Below are 21,947 nucleotides of genomic sequence, written 5' to 3'. Positions count from 1 at the left end.
GGGGGCAGGAGGGGGACAGAACGTAAAAAAATCAAAGTATAGCTGATATTTATGAACTAATGAAAACGACTGAGAGTCAAAGCATTCTGTTTTGCCACAGAATTCGTTGTCTGAACCACAGGCCTCTGTACACAGAATACTCCTGAAAAAGAATTGTCATTCCTTCAGTAAGGGACTTCTCTGTGGGCTGAGGGCTACAGGCCCAACACAGGGGCTGAGTTCCCACCTTATAGAAGGCAGGACTATGTATTTAAGATTTGTAACGTTGCAGTGCAAACTTACCCATCAATTTATTTCAGTCTTCATAGATTCATAGGCTGGTTTGGGTTGCAAGGGACCTTAAAGATCACCTAATTCCACCCCCCCACCACGGGCAGGGCCACCTTCCACCAGCCCAGGCTGCTCCAACCAGGTCTCAACCTGGAGAGAAGCCTTGTTCGAGGCACGATTGTTCAACCCTGCTGCTGAGTCAGTCCTTATTGTCCATCCAGAAAGGCTGTCAGTTGTGTTGCTGTGAGTGATTTGGACATGCCTGCTTTTCAGGAAATATGTGTGCTAAGATCATCAGCTTCGACCGTGTTGACAAACAGAGAGCTATCCGATGCTAATGTACGCACTACATTCTGACATCACTGGAGATTAAAGTTTCCATATTTTATTGCCAAGCTCCTGGCCCAAGCCAGGCTCTTCACCCAAAGGAATCCAAAACTGCTGAAAGGACTGATGTCATCAAACGGTGATTGTGATTTACCCAGACTTCATAAACCAGCAGATCTACAAGAGGTAAAATTTCTAAGGCAAATGGATATGTCTCTACAAACCCATTACAAATCCCATCGGGTTTCTAAGTTAACTTTGTGTTGCTCATTTTCTCCCTCAGACATGCTAATATTACAGTTATTTTTTCTTGATTCCCCTGTTAGCACTGTTTCCTGGCAAGGAATACTGCTGCATGTAATTCATTATAGGCAGAATGACATGATAATCATTTGGAAGTGGATAGTCTAGATTACTAATGAACTAATGAACTTCAGTTTGGTTTATATAATTAAAAAAAAAATATGCTGCTATTACCCTAAAGTCTGGGATCAAGTGTTTCTCAAATTAGAGAAATATTTTTAAAACACGTAATTTCTTAGAAAATGTACATGTGATTCCTAAAATTTATAAATTGTTTATGATTCAAAAAGGGAATGATTTGTGATAGTTTATTTACTTCCATTTGTGTTTTGTGTCCAAATATTTTATAATCATAAAGGTACCCTTTTGATTTCAGTCAAAATAGACAACATATATTGATGTCAAAACAAGCTTTGTAGAAGACTTTTTTTAAATCAGGCATGGGACTTTACATTTATTAGAAGGTGTTCACAAAAATAAGGGTAACATCATGCATATTCTTTGCAACTAAACCCCATTATGGTTACAATTTGGAAATAAATTTAAATAGACATATGGAGATACAGTAGTACATATACACTCTATTTATGACATTAAGTTAGTGTACTGATAGCTCTCAGAAATACATCAGAAGTCTACAACCAGCTGATGAGAAGATTGTATAAGGAGGAAGAAACTGCTTCAATTTCTCACATTATTTCTGTGGCTTGACAAGAATGTCAGTGTGAATTGCCTCCTAAGTTTGGGAGGCAAGAACAAGTCAAGACTATACTTTTGCAGTACAAAACATTTACACACAAAATACACATGCATTGCAATGCATTGGAAATGGGTAAAGCAAGGAGAAACCCATTACTCAATGCTTTATTAACACAATTCTACAAAGGAGTCTCAAATAGGAGTATATAGTTCAGTCACAGTAAGGCCACAATATTACAATGGATAAGGACCTTAGAATTCTGCATTCTGTGTTAGTAATAGAACCCTTCCTTCTTTATAGATTTTTATACATATTCCTGAATGGTACCTCATCAAAGTCCTTCTTCTCTCTCTCTTTTTTTTTTTTTTTTTTTTTCTTTTAAGTTTAACATATTGCTTGATACAACAGTTAGCACAGTAGAGAAGGGTACTGTCACAGGGAAAACAAAACCTATGTAACATTCACGTAGTTTTTAGACTATATGCTAGGTGCGTTTAGATGAAGCTGGCTAATCAGAAAAAAGACTAGCAAAGGATTTCCTCAAGTTTCGAATGGTTTCGGCTTTTGCTTCATCTTCATTCACAGACGATCGGAAGAAGGACGATTCTGTGAAACTGAAGGCATTTGTCAAAGACTGCGACTTGCTGCAAGACAAAAAAAAATGCAACATGTTTTGTATGGTCGTATTTTCTACCGGCTTCCATCTACATATAAGTTGTATAAATGACAAGAAAAGGATAAATTCCCACGAGATGTAGGCAGTTTGCATGTGAACAAAATGGACATTCAGCACAAGCAATATAGTTAGCTGCAGCATACAGAGCCGCTGCAATGAAGCACATTCCTTCTATCCTTTCCTCTGAGAAGATAATCTTTTCTTTAGAGAATACCCTGCTTTTTTTACAGATCTGAAACATTGTATTCCAGTAAATTGGATGATGTAAATTAGAACTTGAGGAAAAAGTGGGCCTCCCTGCTAAATCCAAATAACTACCCAACACAGGATGATTAACAATTGTGTTCATTAAGGCTGCAAACAGTTACACACAAAGAAAAATTAGGTATATTGGCTAGAGTTTGAAGAATTAATCCTGAAGTTGTAATGTGCATGCTCTCTCTCAGATATTTGGTCCTTAATGGAGGCTTAATGACACTTTATAACTTTAAAAAAATACCCAAATCAGATATAATTTTTCTTTCTATAAGCAGGTAAGTCTAGGAATGCTGCTTCGTTTTTAGTACTATCGTGTAACTATGGTCTAAACTTCTGTAAGCATGAATAAAACAACACACATGAAGAAAAATATCTGAAGTTTAAAACTTTAACTCATGACTTGCCAGATAAAATAATATTTGGAAAGTAGGCTTGAATTTAAGTGGAAAGCATGAATGATTTATAACCTTTTTACAAAGATATCCATGCATTAGTAAAACTAGTTAACTGATCTCAGTACAATAGGATTTCAATTTTGGCTATAGTAAAACTGCAAAACTTTTCTTATTCAGATTGTCTTGTACTCGTCATGGTTTGCAGCTTCGCCACCTCTAAACTAATAATGTACAGCAAACAGTGCTACAGGCATTTTAGGTTTTTCATAAATTATAGTTGTGCTAATGAGAATAGACTGATAAATGTTTGTTTGTACTCACTGAAAGAGGGAGGGTGGGAAGCAGCACTTGACTTGATTAGTAACACAATAAGTAGCCTAATTAAATATTTATTCACAGATTAATAACATGTACATACAGGTTAGGCAACAGCATGTGGGTGAATACAAAGCATACACATGCAAATAGATAGAGTTAATCCTACAGGCAGGAGATCTGAGTCTTGGTGCGGACCTAAAACTGCTGCTTGAAAGTTAGAAAAACTACTCCTATTGTGGCTTGCATCTTAAAACCTTTAATTTTTCCTTTTTTATTTTATTTTATTTTAAATAGAGACTATTCTCTTCCATTTGAAGAACAGAAAAAAGAATCTAGAATTGAACAAGGAACTAAAGGAGAGGGAGAAAGCTGGCAAACAGCATGTGGTGGTTCTTAAATGTCAGACGTTCACAAGTTACATTTCAAAGGATAAACTAGCTTCCATCTTGCTTAAGAAAATCGACCTCCCTGCTCTCTTATATTAAAGTGTAATACATATAATAAGTATAAGCTTATATTATACTTAAATAATGGATGAATTAATTTAAGTTTTATTATTCTAAAACAGAAAACAGAAATACACTCTCCTAGGAAGGAAACGAAAATACTGTCACCTTCGCATACCGTCCCCTAACACATCTTCTCCACTGAACTGTGCTCAGGTGACGACTCGGAACCAGTGCACACCAGTATTACCATGCGAGTGGCTGGGAAAAGGGGATCTGTGTCACGTGGGTAAAACAAAGACTAACGCCAGTCTTTGTACTTGCCAAAGTAAGAAGAAATGTGTCTGTGACTCTAGCGGCAGTAGTGTGTGTCAGGATCGCTGGGCTGAAAACCAGCAAGTCCTGGCTAATCCCTTCCCCATGAGTTCTGTTCGCAGGGTCTGGGCTGTGAGAGGGGATATAGCCACAGATCCTTGCCACAGGCTTTCCTGCAGCGCACAGCTGGCTCGCTACAGCAACATCACGCTGTGCACCATGGAATCTTCCAGTAGCGAGGTAACTACAGTGTTCTGTGCACACCCTGCAGGCTTCCCTGGAAAGGGCCCGCGTGAATTGCGGGTGCTGTGCAGTCCGCAGCAGCACACAACCACGAGCGAACGCGACCACAGACACAGCCTGGCAGCCCCTCGCCAGCGTGCCCATCCGGACCGCTCCTGAGATGGGCCTTTTGCAAGGGGCAGCTGTTGCCTGAGTGACTGCAAGGTCAAAAGTTTCAATAGATAAGACTTCCTCTTTTCTGTGCAGGCTCACAGCGCACCCGGACCGTGAGTCAGGAACATGAAAAGGAGAAAACAAACAGGAGAAAGATGATGAGTTTTCAGACCTTGTTGGGGCAGAAACTGCACTACTATTAAAGAGAGTTTTGTGTAGTGCTTAGGATATAACTAATGACGCTGTCTTATTAATCATCAACAGCGAGTAGGCTTTTTGAAATGTTTTAACCTCATTTTAGACTTGGGCATATATGTACATTTTTTTTCTGAATATTAGGCCAACTCCCAGATTACAGTTACAACACCAAAACCTGTCTTAGGAGGGGAGAATAAAATGGATAAAGCAAATCTTACTTGAGCTGTGGATGAGACTGAGGCTTCTGTTGTGGAGCAGGCTGCGGCGCGGGCTGCGGCGCGGGCGGTGGAGCGGGCTGGCGAGCAGGCGGTGGAGCAGGCTGGGGCTGCGGCTCCGCTTCCTTTGATAATCTGGTGCTGGAAGGACCTTGAGCCTGGGGCCGTGGCTGCTGGGTTGTAGGTCCAGGTGGACGCTGTGGCTGGGAAGTTGAGGGCTTTGCTGACTGCCCAGGGGGGTACATGCGCTGTGGCTGCAATGGCTCCTGGCTTTGTGATTGCATTCCTTGGGGTTGCACTGGGCCCCCTAGGTTCAGTACAAGAAAAACTTCATAATGTTATAGTATCAAAGAATTCTTACTAGATTTCATATCCAACACTTTAAAATAACCCTTGAATGTGATTAATTCTACTTTCGAGGCAAAATTCTATTAATATGGACTGCAGTTTCAGGTAGTCACTACTGTTAATCACAGCTGGTACCTTAGTAACTTGCTTGGAGCCCCTGCTATTCACCCTTAAAACTGCTAAGTACCACCAAATTTATCCCAGCAGTAGCAGTACCGACTTCAAATCAACTCAATGGAATTACAGCCAGTATAACTCTGGCCCAGTCAAGGACAGGCTGCGAGATAACTGAATATACTAGTAACATCTATTTCAGCAGTACAGCTACTAGTTTCTGTGTAGTTAGTGCAGCTTTGTTCCTCCAAAGTCTTAAAATTATTTCTGTAATATTCCTCTTAGATTCACTCTTATAGCAGTAAAACAACTTTATACTGAAATTCCCTGGCTAATTTAAAGTTTTTTGATAATTTATTTAACCCCTTAGTGAAATATATCAAGAACATTACAAGGAACACAAGAAAAGTCACTACTAATTCTTTACCAAAGAGAACTTTCCACTGAGAAGGACATACACTGGCAAAATACTGCACAAAGTGTGAAACTACAGTGTGTAGTAGAGACTTAAGTTGTGAAATCCATGGCTGAAAGATGCTAAATCATCATACAGGGTTGGTTTTTTTCTGCTTTCTGACTGAAATAGTGCTGTGTCAGGTATCAGTAGGCATGCGACTTTTATCTCGTATCAGATGTCTGCATGTGGTTTTCTGGGCTGATAGTTGTTACAACTGAATGTTTATTCTTGCATGTGACAGGGCCCACGGGATATATGCGTTAGGGGGAAGAAAGGACAGGATGAAATTCTGAGCGATTTGTTTGTAGAATATTTCAGTCAGAGTAAGAGCTTTGCTGAACAGTAAATATTATAAAAGACAACTGATCTAGATGTTCTGAACATTTGGGAATTTTTAGTCTTACATAGATAATGAGTGCAAGTAAGAGACTTAATCTCTTCAGGTCTCTAAAAGAAAACCTTCATATCTGAAGTACTGCTGTAATACATGATTACTTTTTTTAAAAACAGCTATTATAATCAGCCTTCCACTCACTATATGAGATTCCAGGGTATGTGTCTGAGAACAGCATGTGCTAATGCTTCAGTAAGTTTTAATACAGTTGTAGCAGCGTGTTGTGGTGTGGAAAGATAAATAGCACGTACTGTATGTTAAGGAATGTGCCTTCATTGTTTATTAATTTGAACCGCTTTTGTAGGAAATATTTGAAGGTGATAACATGGTCTTGCAACATCTTAATAAGGATCCTTTTCTTATTAGTCTCCTTTCACTCAATATTGAAAAACAGAAAGGTTTCTTTCCCCCACTTGTACATACAGGCTTGCATGCCAGAAACTTTACACTGAAGACAGATATAACTTTCTTTTATTGCACATTAAGCTGTACAAGATATTTCACATAAAAGATATACTGCTGTCACACTTCCAGCATTTGCTCACTTTCTTGCAGCTGGGTTGTACAAAAGGCAACAATCATGAAAGAAACTTTTACCAAAAATAACTCAACAAAACTGAACATTAAGCCTACACTGTAAAACATCTGTTCCCTGTTACCCACAATATTGCACCTAAGCATGCTTACATGCAGAGAGACATTTTGGCTTGCTTCTTGTCTGTGGTATGTAGTAATAGTGCGTGCCCTTGTAAATCCTTTACAGTCAACAAGCTGAAATCCTATCTGAAACACCCATCTCTTCTTTGCACACACAGCTCACAAATGTCATGTGAGAAGCACTTGTGAATACTTGTACTACTACATGCAAAAAAATACCAACTGCTTTAAATAAAATCAATCATCAGATTCATTTCTTCTCTCCAGGGCAGTATGGTTTATCCGCGTGTATGGTGTCTGGAGGTAAGGACTGGTGAACCTGATTCTAGAGTGGGATTTTCTTAATATAGAACAAAATAGCCAATGCCATCGTCGGAATGATCACTGACCCAGACAAATGCTGATCACTAAAGCAAAATATTCATGTAATTTACTGATAGGTAGTAAACAGTAGCACTTACCACAAACATTTAAATAGCTAATAATGCATACCTTAATTCTCATCTTACCAGCCAGCTTGTACAAATAAAAGAAACACGAAGAATGATGAGTCTCACTGATAATTTTTTCCAGTGTTTGTGGGGAAAACAGAAGTAGAACATAAGACTGTTTTCCCTTTAAACAAAATTGTTTGCACTAAACTAATGGCCACTACTCATCTTTGTACATATTCAAGATTAAATTATAGTTTTGTGGCTCACTTGCAACTAAGCTTTATGGTATGCTAGCAGTGTGTAGCTTGTGATTCTAGGCTAGATTTCTCTCAACAGATTAACTGCCTGCCTGTGTTTTTCTTGTAATAGTGCATTGCAAACTGGTTATGCAAAAATCACAAATAATTTACCTACAGAAAATCTAGCAGTTGTCGGGCATCTCGAGTCTTTTTGCATGTTTGATGTCAAGCAATTATTATAAACCCTATTTATGTGGATAACGCTGGGACTGAATTTTCTTTAGAGCTATCTGGCTGTCTCTAGGTTTAAAACAGTAGACCTGAGTTGGCAGAGAAAACCACCGACATTTTTGTCTTGCACTCTAACCGAAGGGCAAGATCCCTAGCTGGTTAAACGTGCCTTGGTCTACCATCTCCTAGCATCTCTGTATTTTAAAAAAATGAGCTCTTACAGGAAGTTTAACAGTCCGTGAGGTACTTCTCACCAAATAACCTGGGATTTAACTCTTAGGTAAGTATAAGATTTTTGAAAGTATTTGCATTAGTTTTCATTAAAAATCTCCATAGTTTACTAATTCAGAATGACAACAAAAGTTACTACTTAATTGAAATAGGAAACATGAAATACTCACACTTTCACTGAGATATTGCACATAGGTGGCCCATTTACATAGCTTTGTAGCTAATAATTTAATGCTGAATTACTAAAAATATGAATACCAGTATGTAAAATAGAAGATACTTTAAATATTCCTTGGGAAGAACTGTTATCTTATGGAGTCACTGAAATATCAGACTTCCGCTTGCATATAAGTAAAACTAAAATGTTAACAAACTTTATAAAATTATAAATAAAAAGCCTCACTAGCAAATTCTAATCTAGACTTTTAAAAATATATCTGGATCACCTACCTATTAGTCATGCACACGCACAAAAAAATAAAGGCTATGAGTACAGTGTGCACACACTCACAGAGTAAGCAAAAGTATTTAGATTTGAACCTCGGTGGTAGTTTACTTAACGATATATAATACTCCAAAAATACTGTCTAACCATCCATAATGTACAGTTGCACTGGGCTCTAAAGAGGCACATTCTTTGTACACTGTTGACAACGGCCCTGAAATCACAGGTTTTACAGAGAAAGGTAGGTAAGCATTACACGCACAGACATGAACAAGTAAACAACCAGACGGTATAGTTGACACTGCATAGAAAAAACACAGTCCAGGTCAGCACTGAAACAATGCGAAAATTGAACAAAACTGGTATGTTTGCTTTTAAGATTGTTTGTTTCTTTTCTTTCCTTTTTTTTTTTTTTTTTTTTTTTTCATTTTTGCTTTAACCCTTGCTTTTAGTCTCAATTATCTAAGTAGCCTGGACTTGTTTTGGTCCTACTGCAACGCCATTACAGTCGAGAATGTACTGTAAACAACCTTGAGGTGGTGGTCGCTGAGGTGGGATTTTGTTTGGCTCTGGCTCCTTTAGTGATCCACTCTGGAAAATACATTTGAAAACAGAAGAGAAAAAAAAATTAGAGTAGCTTAGTTCCAATTTTCCACTAATTTGTCTTTATTTTCATTAGAAATCTCTTGATTGGTTCGGGCTGAACATATACTTTTAATTTATTCCAGATAACATTTTCTAATTTAGTTTCTGTCTGAGATGATATATGAATCCTGGACTAATTCAAAGGCGAGTTCTTAAAAAAGAGTTGTTTTCTCTTTGCAGCGTGTGATCATAATATAAGGAGTGCCCTCTCAAACCTTACCTCCATTTGTGTCTGATCCTTCTCCTTCAGTTCCTAGCACCCTGGCCGACCTTCCTGTATCTCATTGCTTCTGCCCTCCTTTTATAGGATAGACCAAACAGAAAATGGACTTCAACAGATACTTTCATGTAATTTAAGAAATAATTTATTTTTAATTGCACTCGCTTGTATCTGGAAGCACTAATGCAGCAGGATTTTTTGCTAGTGATAGTTTCACTTTGATTCACTGACTGTAAATGGGAAGGGAGATGGACTACTCTAGGTTAGATGTTTTGCTAAGCAAAATGAAAGAAGGAAGCAAAAACCACAGACAAATAATAAAAATAATTGAAATTACTTCATGCTACTCCATCTGACATGTTATTAGAAACACATGTAATACTTGACTTTTCAAAACAGGAGATTTATTTGGCAGCATCCTTTTCAAATGTATACTTATTGAGAGGAAAAGATGGGCCTGAACCAAAAGCTTGGAGCAGAACACCCTCTGGGAACATTAGTACTTGAATCCAAACTTTGTCTTAGGCCCATCTCTAATATTTTGAGAAGTGAAATATATTGAATCATTGGACATAATATCTTGGGGGTTTGTTTTTTTTAAGGATCCAGCAATTAAATTGCCATCTGTCAAGAGGGGAAAATCCCAGAACGTATTAAATAGTAAATGTAAAATTTATTAAACATGTTTCTTGCAAAGCTTACTGGTTGTTGTTTTTTTCCTGATAGATTTGTATTTGATCTCAGAACTACAGAAACAAATCTTACTCGTAGTGATGTGAATTCCTGCACAGCAATCCAGAAGTTACACTTTTAAAATGTTACAAGACAACACCTTGTTGTATCGTATGCAGCTGTTGCAGATCGCTTTGTCTGCTTTAGCTATATAAATAAAGAGGACACAGGACAGGTCCAAAGCTCTAATTACTCTGTTACCAACCTTCAGAATACCAAACGAGGAGTAAAAATGACATGGACAAAATGAACGAGGCAAAATCTGATCCTTGTATCAACTGACCCAGTTACCCAGTTCTCGGTAAGCATCACGGTAAGGGTGAGATATGGAGGAAAGAAGAGACATTCATTAGGAAAGACACAGCCACCAGAAAATATTAAAGTGCTTTAGTGTGGGTTAAAACCTTCTCTGTTTTGCTTCTCTCCTTCCTCTAATTTTCTGAACCACATATAAAAGCTGACATTCTATCCTATGCACGTTTCAGTAACGTTAAGTATTTGCGGTAGCCACGATGTGTAACTCCTTGGAGCTCACTGAAACAATATGCATTTACATCACCAACTCCTTGGATGCTGGGGAAATTAGCCCAGAGTGGAAACCTTGAAAAGTTGCCCTAGAGGAGTTAACTCCTTTCATATTTTAGCGCCATTGTTCTCCTGCACCTGGCACCTTCCCCTGCAGCCCTCAGGGCGTTGGGTGCTCTGCCTGCAGAGCCTGCCTCTCCTTTGCTGGTGGAGTGTCACAGCCCTTAAAGGGAAAGTACAACTACGGACAGCCAGGAGTTCCTTTCTGGAGGACCAAACAGATCACGTGACTTTTCTTAGAAAGTATGCATAATATTTTATAAGGCACATTACCACCACTGCCGTGCGATAGACTTTGGAGCCTTACAAAGGCCATCACCCACCTGTGTGGTCCTCTGCAGCGGCTGCAGATGACTAGGGACAACGGGAGCCTTGATATTCTACTAAAACAAAAGATTACCTAGGTAAAACTCATCTTTCATTTAGAAAGGGAAAACACTGGCTGGCAGTTTAAATACCCATCTACTTTAAAGTTGAAACAACATCTGCGGGGCCTCCATCTCCCCCACGCCTCGAGGCTGCAGCAAATTGCCATTTGCTTTTGGCTGGAAGGGCCTTGGGTTTTATCACCACACACCACCTAACTGGCTTGACGTGACAACATCAGTGCTTATGCAAGCTGCGTATCTCTCCATCTCACAAAGAAAGTAGTTTAACCCAAATTAAGTTTTCAATAAACCTTAGAGAAGCTTGCTGATCCTTACCTGAACCATTCTGGAAGTTTAGAGCCTTTGTACGCTCTCTGGTGAAGATGTATTTCCCCTCTCTAGTCACTGACTGCAGCTGTCCTGATTTTACCACCCACACATCCTTTTTTTCACCAGATATCACCTGGTGCTTCCAGGAACCTCACCCACACTCCAGGCCAATCACATGGGTATATTACTTTTGCTAATTAGCCAACCCACCCAGGCTGACCCAAAAAGACTAATTAGCATTACATTCCTAATTGAGAAGCCTTACTCATGGTTTTTCAATGGTCTGTAGTAATCCAGTCCTTTTCAAGAGTCTTTCTTTCAGACAGTCAGAAACCTTGATACTTGATATTAAAGACAGGCTTTGAACCAGCCTTGTTTGCTGTCCTGAGCCAAGGCCTTTAATAAAATCCAGGCTGCTTCTAAAACACCAGTTGTTGGCAAATTAACTCCAGACTGTTACTTCTCACCTCTCCAAGGTGGTGTGCCAATGTAATTGTAAGAGCTGCTAACTCCTTATACGCAACACAGTCTCTCTGAACAGAGATGCTGGACTAGACCTGTCCTGCAGATGTATTCACCCCTCTTGGTGTTTTTTTTTTCTTTTTTCCTTTGTTGCCCAGCCTAGATGCTCACCCTCCTACCACTTTCTTTTAGTACAAACATGTTTTCCTGAACTGCAGTTCTGATCTACAAACTTGCCTGTTGCTTAGTTCAAACGCTGCAGGAATTGAGGATGACAATGCAGCACCTCTCATGGAAAATGACCCTGGTTCTTATTCAGATGCTCAGGGCTAAAGAGCAAAATCAGTAATGCAGAAGCTAGAAACTGCACCGTTGAGTATGGCTTAGGGTTACCTGCGGTTGTAAGGAGCCCTCTTGGTTTTCGTTTTACGGAACACAACTTTCATATCACACCCAAATTCCCCAAAGAGAAGGGACTGCTGATGTTGATAGTAACATTATACAGAACTGCTCACAGAAGCTCTTGTTCAAAGGGGTTTACTGTTTATATAACTATTCTAAAAAAATATAACTTGTGGAAACCTCTAAGCCACATGAACGCTGCAAGTATACTATAGTGATTTCACAACTCTGGGTATAAAAATCGATGCTTTGGTTGCGTAATGGTCTTTAAGAATATTGGCTAAGTTAATTATAGTCTGAGCAGAATAGCCACCACTTGTCTAGAAGAGGGATGTCTTTAGGTGTCTCTGGAGCACTTCCTTCCTTTCCACACTTACCTGAAAGGGTCTCCTTAGAATTTGAGGGGTAGAACTGGAGGAAAGAACTGTTCATTCTTCAAAGCATGTTGAATTAGAATTTGATCAGTGGTATTACTTCTTCTTCTACCTTGTATATTTATATAAATGCAGATTGGATTCATATATACTTGAATTTTGAATAGTCAAAGAATGTCGAAATGGGTGGGAGCAAAAGCAGCAACTTGGCAGGGAAATAGCCCTTGGGCAAAGAGATGCTAAACTGAGTCCCAGCAAAAATTGATTTTGATTTGGCTGAGTTTGAAGATTTTGTGAACTATAGTTGGAGCACGTATAGTTGTTTTTGGGTTTCATTTGGTTTTCTTTGTAATGCAATTATAGAAGCTTTTCATAGGTATTTCAATATTTGAAGGGAAAGCCATGTTTTTCAGGTCAAGAAGTAGAGGGATCAAATGACAATTGCCAAAATACAAGCTGAGTTAGATCTCATAAAGGAACAAGAATAAACAGTAGAACAATTAAGTAACAGGAGAACTAAGAAAAAATGTAATTGCTAAGGAGAGAGGTAATTTAGATAATTTGAGTGTCAATATTACATGAATATTTGAAGTGACAAAGATTATGATAAATACAGGAGCAAGTGCAAGATGGCAGGTGGGATAAAAGCTAAAAATGAGATGGAGGAAAAAAATCAAAGATTGTCCTGGGCTCGTATCAGTCAGACCAAATATTCTTCGTCTTGGAAATCAAAACCGCTGACTCACGACAGACAGAAGAATTCCACACCACACATCTCTAACGACTAGAAATGTACGAGTTACACTGGAGAAGGTTAAGCACTAATAGTACAGGAATTACATTGTGGGTAAGGAAGTGGCTACTGAGGTGATAGGCAGTTATTGAAGAAAAACTAATGGGAAGGATATAACTGGGATGTGGAGCTCAAGTAGAATTTTCGTTAAGTTGGCAGAAAAAAGTAGGTATGTGCTGCTAAAACCTATAGATGATACAGAGCTGGAAGACTAGAGGACCAAAATATCCTAAGGAAAGAATGAAATCGATGAATGGAGTTAACCCCCCACCCCCCGCCCCAAACTTAAATGCAATATTCAAAGTAATTTATTTATGGACTAATAACATGCATCTGTCAGAAATCCAGAGCTCACTAACTGAAATCTAATGGGAAAGATTTGTGCAGTGGAAAAATCCCCAAATCTTATCACACATTCAGTGAAGTATTTCCAACAGGTGCTGGGCATGATGCTGTGTATCGTTTACATCACTCCTGCTCAAGAAAGTTGCATGTAAGCTGATCTGGCACAGAAAAGTGCTGTTAAACTGACCAGGCAGATGGATCAGTCTATACCTATATACCTATATAGGAAGTATATACCTATACACACAAGAGAAGAATGTGTGTTGCCTAGTTCAGCAAAACGAAGGCTTGAATGCAGTACAGTTGCTTCTTATACATGTATTGCACCGGTAAAGAACTTGGTAAAGAAAAAAGCTAGACTAAAGGATGGTGCGAACCAAGAAGAAATGGGTATAAACTGAATTAAACTGGGCTGGAAATAAGCACTTATTGTATAATTTAGCAAAGCAGTGAGATCTTGAAGTGGCTTTCTGATATGGAGCATCCAAAAATAAGGAACTCCTTAGCCCCTCGTTGCTTACTGCTTTATCCACTCAATGTGCAGTGAGTATGGCACGGATACTCACTGGTTGCTGGTTCAGACCTTACCCTGTTTCGGGTGAATCTGGCAGAGGCGATGTATCTGCTTCACTGTGTTGCCAGTGGCACTGAATGGGACTACAAAGGTTTTGGTATTTATTGTATTATATATTCCCTGTGGCCTGAGAAATGCAGTAAAACAGGCCCAGTTACAGTTATCAGGGAGAGACGTGGTGAGGCACACCTTAAAAAGAAGCCACCTTCACTTTGCTAGTGCAAAGGGGCAGCTGGAGGAGAGCTGGCTTTTGCTTTTGACAGTTTTTTGGAGTACTAGTGTTCAGTCTTGCCCTTCTTCACTGAGGAAATCTGTATGGAAAAGAGCCTCGGCAAAAGTGATGCCAGCCTAGAATGTCTTCACATTGAAGTTGTGATAAAGAATTCAAAAAATTAGAGCAGCTTTTGTTACTGCTCAACCAGCTTTCCAAACTACCTGTGCAAAGCCTTTTAAGGTCCTCCTCTGAACAGGAAGGGAAGTGACTGCTAAGAGAAGAAAAAAAGCTATACAGCGTAATTTTTACTTGGAATAGTACGTAGAAAATGTACTGAAAAAGGCTTTTTTTTTTTTTTTTTGTAAGCATCAAAAAGTATTCTAACTTGCGATTTTGTAGACTGTGTTTTCCATTGCTAGATAACTAATTACCTCATAGAGAATAGTTTCCTTCTTGAGTATTTTTACACACAGTCTTAAAAGTGAGTACCCTAGTATGGACTCAACTGCTGTTAAAAGGCACACTCCACTATTTTCCCTGAGATACTGAAACAGGTGATCTCCCATTGTCCAGTCCAGCCCTATTGTTCCAGTATTCTGCTGGACAAAAATAATCCCATGCCCCTGAGAGATCAGGTTTCTAGAGAAAAAGTAGGATGTCAACTTATTAGGGAAAAAGAGTTTTTAAAGTAGCATCACTTGTTGAAATAAGCTGGTCCCCTTCCACAGCCAGTCAACCCCAACGGTCAAGGATGCGGTCTTCTTTTACCGCAGCTCTTGATTAAAGAAGCCAGATTTCAACTCCTCTTTGTGAAAAGGGAACATTAAAAGCAAGCAGTTGCACAGCAGCTTTCAGGCAGTTCTTTCCAGAGAAAAAATTGCTCCCGAAAGACAAGGAAGGAATGCGGGCTATGTGATAGGAGAGGGCTCCCCCTGTGTGCTGAAGCAGCTGGGACTGAAATGCGAAGGCATGCGTTTGGACCGGGGGAGCCGAAAGGCAGGCAGGCAGGCAAGGGAAAGGGGGATGATATGTCTAGAAGACTGTCCAGCTACTGGGAAGTTAAACTCCCTTACACCATTCACAGTGTACATACATCCACCTATATACGCGGGGGGTACTGATACCCCCGGGGCTTGGCAGTGGCACAATCCTGCGCTGTTTGAAGTTGTAAGGAAGGTTTAGACCCTCAAACCCAGGGACTTTGACCCTGGCTGATGCTGTGCTGTATCTGGTCCTCCAGTCTTAAAAAAAAACCCTAAAATAAACCCCATTTTTTTAATATGGGATGGCAAGTAATCTTTGCATGAACAGGGAGAGATTAAGATCTACAGAACTTCAGCTTGAGCCACAAAGATCCATCCTTACTGGATCCATTCAGAATTGAAGCTTATGCTTTGAAAAAAGAGAGCCTGGAAAAAAGATGGTGGAGCTAATTCAAGTCCAGTCCTATAACCCACACTTTATCTTAATAGTACAGTATCAGTGTTACGGAACAGTGGAGTAGGAGGAGACATGGAGCAGAGGTAATGCACTGAGTGAAACACTTGAGCTCTCCCCCAAACACCAGCAGAGTTCAGAACTCTGCTATATGAGCTGGGCATAAGACCTCTCTGTCAGTGGTTGCCTGGGCTCCTCTTCTTGCTTCTCCTGGTGCAGTACAAGTACGCAGCCACACAGAGGAGGTACTGGTGGCTGGTCTGAACAAGGATGAGCTTCCCGAGTCTCTCCTGAGGAGCCGAGAGATACTGGAAAATGATATATAAACAGCTAAAGACAAGCTTGCTCCACCAGCAGCTAGACAGGTGGAGCACTGATCCACCACCAGATCAGTGTCTGCGGTGGTGGGGGGCAAGAGGTTCTTTTGTTCTACAGACAAATCAAGAATATTTGAAAATGAGCTCCTCTGTTTTGGATTTTTCCATAATTTCTCTTGGTGCTTATCCTCGTTTAAAAATTGTAACGCAGATGTAGCACATGGTCCTTATTCAAAATAAACCGTGGCAATGACTGCTGGGGAGAGGGACAGAATCCTCGCAAGTTAAACATGGAGTAAAGCCAAACGGCTTTGCTTAACAGGTTATGATTTAAAGGTCAGAGAAATCAAATAAAAAAGTCAAGTGGAGACAGAGAAGGCTAACAAAAAAAGTAGAGAGGAAACACCCACCAGAGTGGGGAAAGGAAAGGAGACCAAGGAAAAGCCTCCAAAAAAAAGATATTTCTATTAGGTTCAGCTTAAATAAAAAAAATCAGAGAGTAAAAATAGATGAAAAATAAGATAAAATAAAAAAATCAAAGGGATGTTATATGATAGTAATTATAGCACTAAGACAAAACAGTGAGATCGAACTTTGACCCTACTTTTCTATTCGTGTGGCAGCTATTGCCTGTTCTAGAATGATGGGATTACTGTTTTCCTTGCTTTAATTTCAAAAAGGCTGGGTTTTGCTCTATAGTGGAATGAGGACATTTTTCAAAGTTTCCCCCAAATGCCTGTGGGACAAAAAAGCTATTTCTCACAGGAGCCTACTAAGAACATACAGGTTACTCTACAGTGGTGGGCTCATGGTTACTTAAAAATGAAATTTTTCTTTGCTCTTGAGGGTAGGCACCACAGAGTTCCAGAGTTCCCAGACACAGTGTCTGCTTCTGCCAACACAACGGGCAGATTGTGAGATGATCAGAAGATCATCTGGCAGAAGATAAAAAAGTTAACAAAAGCACGATTTTGTTGTGTGAATGAAGACAAAAAGAGAACAGCATTGTTATTGCATTTCAAATAAACGGGGGAAAGTATCTATTAACTACCGATACTTCTTATGTTTTTAGTTTTAGCTAGCATTTGGTTGCCTTTTGCATTATAAAATCATTAGTACTAAGGCTAAAGCGCTATATCCTACAGACAACTGAAGTCATCCTAATCATCCTGTCCTGAGGCTTGACTCTGTCAGGTCGCCTGTGGGGCGTTTTCCTTGGGGCTTCTCTTCCAAGGAGCACCTTCACGAGCAACTCCTCGCCTTACCGAGCTTCCCTTGGCTTGTCTGCAGGGATCATCTGTTTTACCAGGTACACGGCCCGTGATAAGCATTCAATATAGTGTATTAATAATAAAAGAGTATCAAGCCACATCCTGAATGCTTTTATTTCATTTGGACAAATTTCTGTTGATGTCGGTAGAAATGTGGACCACATAATCTTAAACCTTTAATATACGCGCCTTAGTATATTCTCTCTTACAGTCTAAACATCATCAGAGCCCTTCAAAAGGGGCATTGCAAAGGCACACTCGCTTAGCTCTTGGCACATTATTTCAAAACAAGCTAAGAAAGATAAGCACTTATTAGTATTTTGAATTAATCATCCTCATTTAATGATACATTAACAACTGACAACCAAAAGCATTTATGTAGGCATTCAACATTAGCAAACAACCAGTAAGCTATTTACCTGTTATTTCTGTTCACGAATGAGACTAAAAAAGCAACAGAATTGAGCAATACATCCCTCCCTCCCTTAGTAATTACTCCACCTACTGGTACAGGATCTCAATAAGTATTTAAATATAGGTTATGTTAACTTTTCATGATCAATTTGTTAGTAAAATCTCTGCTCAACATTTTTATGTTGTCTCCCACTGTTTTTTAATTACTGGCAATATTAAAAATTTTAGGATTTATTTTCCTGCCTAACTTTGTAATTAATATATCACAATACCCAAATATCAAATGCAAATGCTTAAAATAAATCAAGATTTGTGTAATGAAATAGTGACTATCTTAAACATATGGACATCAAAGTCCGAGTCTCTGCCTCTGCTGCGATCTCTGCCAGTTACACGGTATCTGCCCTGAACAGGTAACTTATTCAAAGATGGACAAAGCATCCTTGGTGTAGGAAAAAAAAATGCTACCGTTTTATACTTGTGTTCAATAAACTCGACTGCTGTGAGCTTTGCTGGAGTGAAGTATGCCTTAAATGTGGCCTTTTACCAGGATGTGGTGAGTTCAGGGTCCATACATACTTACTTTCTTCTGCTTTTCTTAATTCCATACATTTATATTAGGATCTAAAAGGGTAACAGCTGTTTTTCTTATATTTTCACAAATGTAAAAAAACTAAAAGGTTAAAAAAAGCTTGGGTTAAAATAAGCATCTCCTCTTTCATATACACACAACTAAACATGTATGTGTACACATTAAAGCAGCACATTAAAATGCATTCAATCTTAAAATAATGTAAATAAATAAATACAACAGCATTATGATTTTTTTTTTATAGGGAGCATTTAGTATTTGTAAAATGTATACCCATTTTCTTGTTTCATGTGATGCAACTTCTGTAAGACGATGTAATACGTTGTAATACTAAAAAAAGTTCTCCCAGCAAAGAAGATGCCAGAAGATGTCGCTAGGATTCAAAGAACCAAAACTCACCGCAGTGAAAGAGGTCCAGACCTTCCCCATGTCAAAAATCGTTTTAACGTGACAGATTGAAGAATGACTTTTGATTTCTATACCCTTTGACAGATACTGTGTTTCGTGTTGTGTGATGTGTATATATGGCCCGGGAACATTGTTCCTGATTAGTTTTGATGGTTTAGATTCTCTGACGGTATTTTTAGGAAGGTATCTTGCTGCTGCCTGACTAACTTGCCTTTGAGTCGCAATAATAACTCAGTAAGAATTTTAATGGGAAAAGTAATTTGCTTACTAGGCACTACGATTTAACAGAACTTTTAGGCAGATGGTAAAGAATAACTACTTAGATTTTGTTTGCAGTCACTGATGGCTGTTGAAGCACATACAAACTTTCTGAGGTAAACAATGAACAGAAAAACCCTTATTGATTGCTAATGAGGACTACAGAAGATGCTCAATTAGTATCGACAGTCTGCTTGTTTATTGACAAGCCATATTGCTCTGTTTATATAGGTAACCTGATGTCAGAGTTTGGAAAGGTAAAAGATTAAAGAGGCAGATACTAAAATGCTGCCCAGACCTTTTCCAGGTCTCTGTGCTCCCTTGTCTGGAGCAAGGAGACAGTCAGGCTAATCTCCTGAGCACATGTAGGACCTGGGCTTCCATCAGATGTGATTCCACAAATCTGGGTGCATCCACTTTATGGTCGTATGATGCCACAGCTACCATTTATCCCCTATTTAAATGTCTTCCTAAGAGAAAGAAATACAGCAGGTATGGTTTTAGAGGTCATTAGATCATTTACCAACCTTCTTAAGGCAAGCTGTTCTTAAATTACTCCCGCTGTTAGTATAGATCTAATTACACCAGTGTGATCACCAGAGTGATTTGCTTGACACCAGTTCAGCAGGATTCTCAGATACTCCCACTGAAACTCTGTATTTATCTTCATTCGTGCAGAGTGGTCTAGTGTGGTCTTTTAATTTCTTATTTGTTAGGCAGTCTTCCTTTCCAGACATAAGGAAGACGAGTATGTTCCTGCAAGTAAGTGCCAACAGACTGTGACAGAAAGAAAACTCTCAGCGGTGATGTTAATTGGTGGGATGAACACGGCCTGGCTAACGCAAGGAGATTCAGCGTTAGGAGTCTGAGGGATGACACAAAGCTGTAGCAAACCTGCAAGTCACAGCCCTGTTCCTTTTCCCCGATCGATGGTTATACTTCAGGTGAACTTCTGAGACACTGGGCAAAGCAGAAAGTCATTTAGAGATAAGGTTCCCACCTCAGATTTAGTGCAGAGGGATTTACTTCCCCGAATAAGCAGGCTAATACTGAATTCTAGATTTCCGTATAACTCCATGATGGGATCCTTCCCAGTTAAATGCCTTCTTCAGTTAAGATCAAGTAACTGTACCGTCTGGCCACCATAAAAGCTTCAGTGATTTGAAACAATTTGCTGCTCATCATAAGTACTTTGCTTTAAAAGAAAAGTCTTACAGACGGAAGGTAATAGAACTGTGACTGCTCTTATGGAAGCCCAAGAACAGGTAATTTGATAAGACTTTGCTTTTTTCTCTGGAGGTAATAATTTTTATTTACACTGTGTTCACATTTGGTTCAATTTTTATCTCTGAGCATATTAAAATTAAACTGGAGAAAACTGCTTGGCTGTAGTTAAATCATATAAGGGATCAGGGAATGGAGAATGAGTAAGATAAAGAGAAAAGCAGGAAAAAGGGAAACAAATCAAACCAGATCTCTAAGTAGCTGAAGACAGCTGAGTAAGGGCTCCTTGACCCCAGTTGCTACCGAACTCAGTGTAATTGTACCGAACTTCCCTGTGGGTGAAGAGCAAAGAAGGTATTAAAACATTTTAGCAGAGTGTTAAAAAATGAAACTCTTTGGGTTCTGCTATTCTAGTCTCAAAATAATTAAAAGACCATCTTCTTCACTTCTGCATTGTTTGTTCGTTTATTACCAGTGTGCTGCTCTTTTCTTTTAAATCAAACAGGACCAGGATGTAGCTGGGAACGCTGTGCTTTTGTGATGTTATGTCATTATGGATATTGTGTCTGTGGTGCACAGACTTCTTCCTTCCATTAAGGATAATAATTCTTGTTCTTTTGTGGATAATGCAACATGGTCTCAACAGAGCTGGACTGAAATAATATTTCCCTAATACGATTTGCCTTAGCTTCAACTGCTAACATGACAGTAAACATTTTTAAGAGCATTTCATGCTAATACACATGCACAATGCAATATTCTACACATAATTTAGTTTATCACAACTCATACCATGAGCTGATAGGCAGCTTTGAATAGGTATTTCACTATGATTGCTTTATATGCAAATGCTGCTACGGAAACAGGCATGGAATAGCCTGCACTGAGCAACCACCTGCGGAGCTTTGCCGATCCAGACAGCGGAGGTTTTGGCAGTGATCCTTGGTATCAACAGATGGAGGCAGAGATAAGTGATTCCACTGGCTAGAACACTTCACTGGGTAGTTTTACCTACTGGGTTGTTTTTAAGGAAAGATTTGAAAACGGCTTCCTAAAAGATCTGTCAAAAGTATTCAAAGAGATTACAAAGGTAGAAATTTAGATTTCCATCATTTTATTGCCTGCAAGCTGAGTAGGTTTGTCTCATGGAAAACTATTAAAATCATATTCCTAGATAAAATTGTATTCTGTATTTTCATCATAGCTGTGAGTAAAACAAGCTGTCATGTTTTTAAATTAAATAGAAACAACATCATTTTTGGAAAGAGGTTTTTGACCACACACAGTTACATCAGATGGAACTTCTCTGAGTTCAGGGACTCTTGTTTTTCTTTGTAGTGGGAAGACTTGTAAAGTGGCTGGTAAGAGCCAAGCTGGCAAGCCTTGAATCCTGTAAGCGAGGACGCTCTCGATCCCGATACAGTTCAATCATGCTGTCAAAGGTATGGAGAAAACTGCATCCTGGGACCAGACAAAAGCCTGAGACCCAGTCTGGTGGCTGCAGCGAGCCCGGTGGCCTGAGGTGCAACAGGCAGAGCTGCCAGCTGCAGCTTTTCTCCTTCACCGATTCTCTGCCATTCTGTGCACCGGCAGGACTCGCTAGGGAGCCCAGGCA

The 21,947-nt window shown here is 39.4% G+C and overlaps 1 protein-coding gene across 1 annotated transcript in view; it reads right to left on the bottom strand.

The window, feature by feature from the left end:
- Positions 1 to 1,150: 1,150 nt before the first annotated feature.
- The window catches only part of SYN2 (synapsin II), a 197,251-nt gene continuing 176,454 nt past the window's right edge, over positions 1,151 to 21,947 (bottom strand). Inside the window, exons 11-13 of the mRNA XM_055708850.1 lie at positions 8,898 to 8,958; positions 4,821 to 5,124; positions 1,151 to 2,244 (exon numbers count right to left, since the gene is read on the bottom strand). Of these exons, the coding sequence (XP_055564825.1) occupies positions 2,109 to 2,244; positions 4,821 to 5,124; positions 8,898 to 8,958 (501 nt within the window). The 3' untranslated portion in view covers positions 1,151 to 2,108. The remainder of the gene's footprint in view (positions 2,245 to 4,820; positions 5,125 to 8,897; positions 8,959 to 21,947) is intronic.

This window comes from Falco cherrug, chromosome 4 (genome assembly GCF_023634085.1).
Source record: "Falco cherrug isolate bFalChe1 chromosome 4, bFalChe1.pri, whole genome shotgun sequence".
Taxonomy (NCBI): domain Eukaryota; kingdom Metazoa; phylum Chordata; class Aves; order Falconiformes; family Falconidae; genus Falco; species Falco cherrug.
This window is presented reverse-complemented; position numbering and strand designations above follow the sequence as displayed.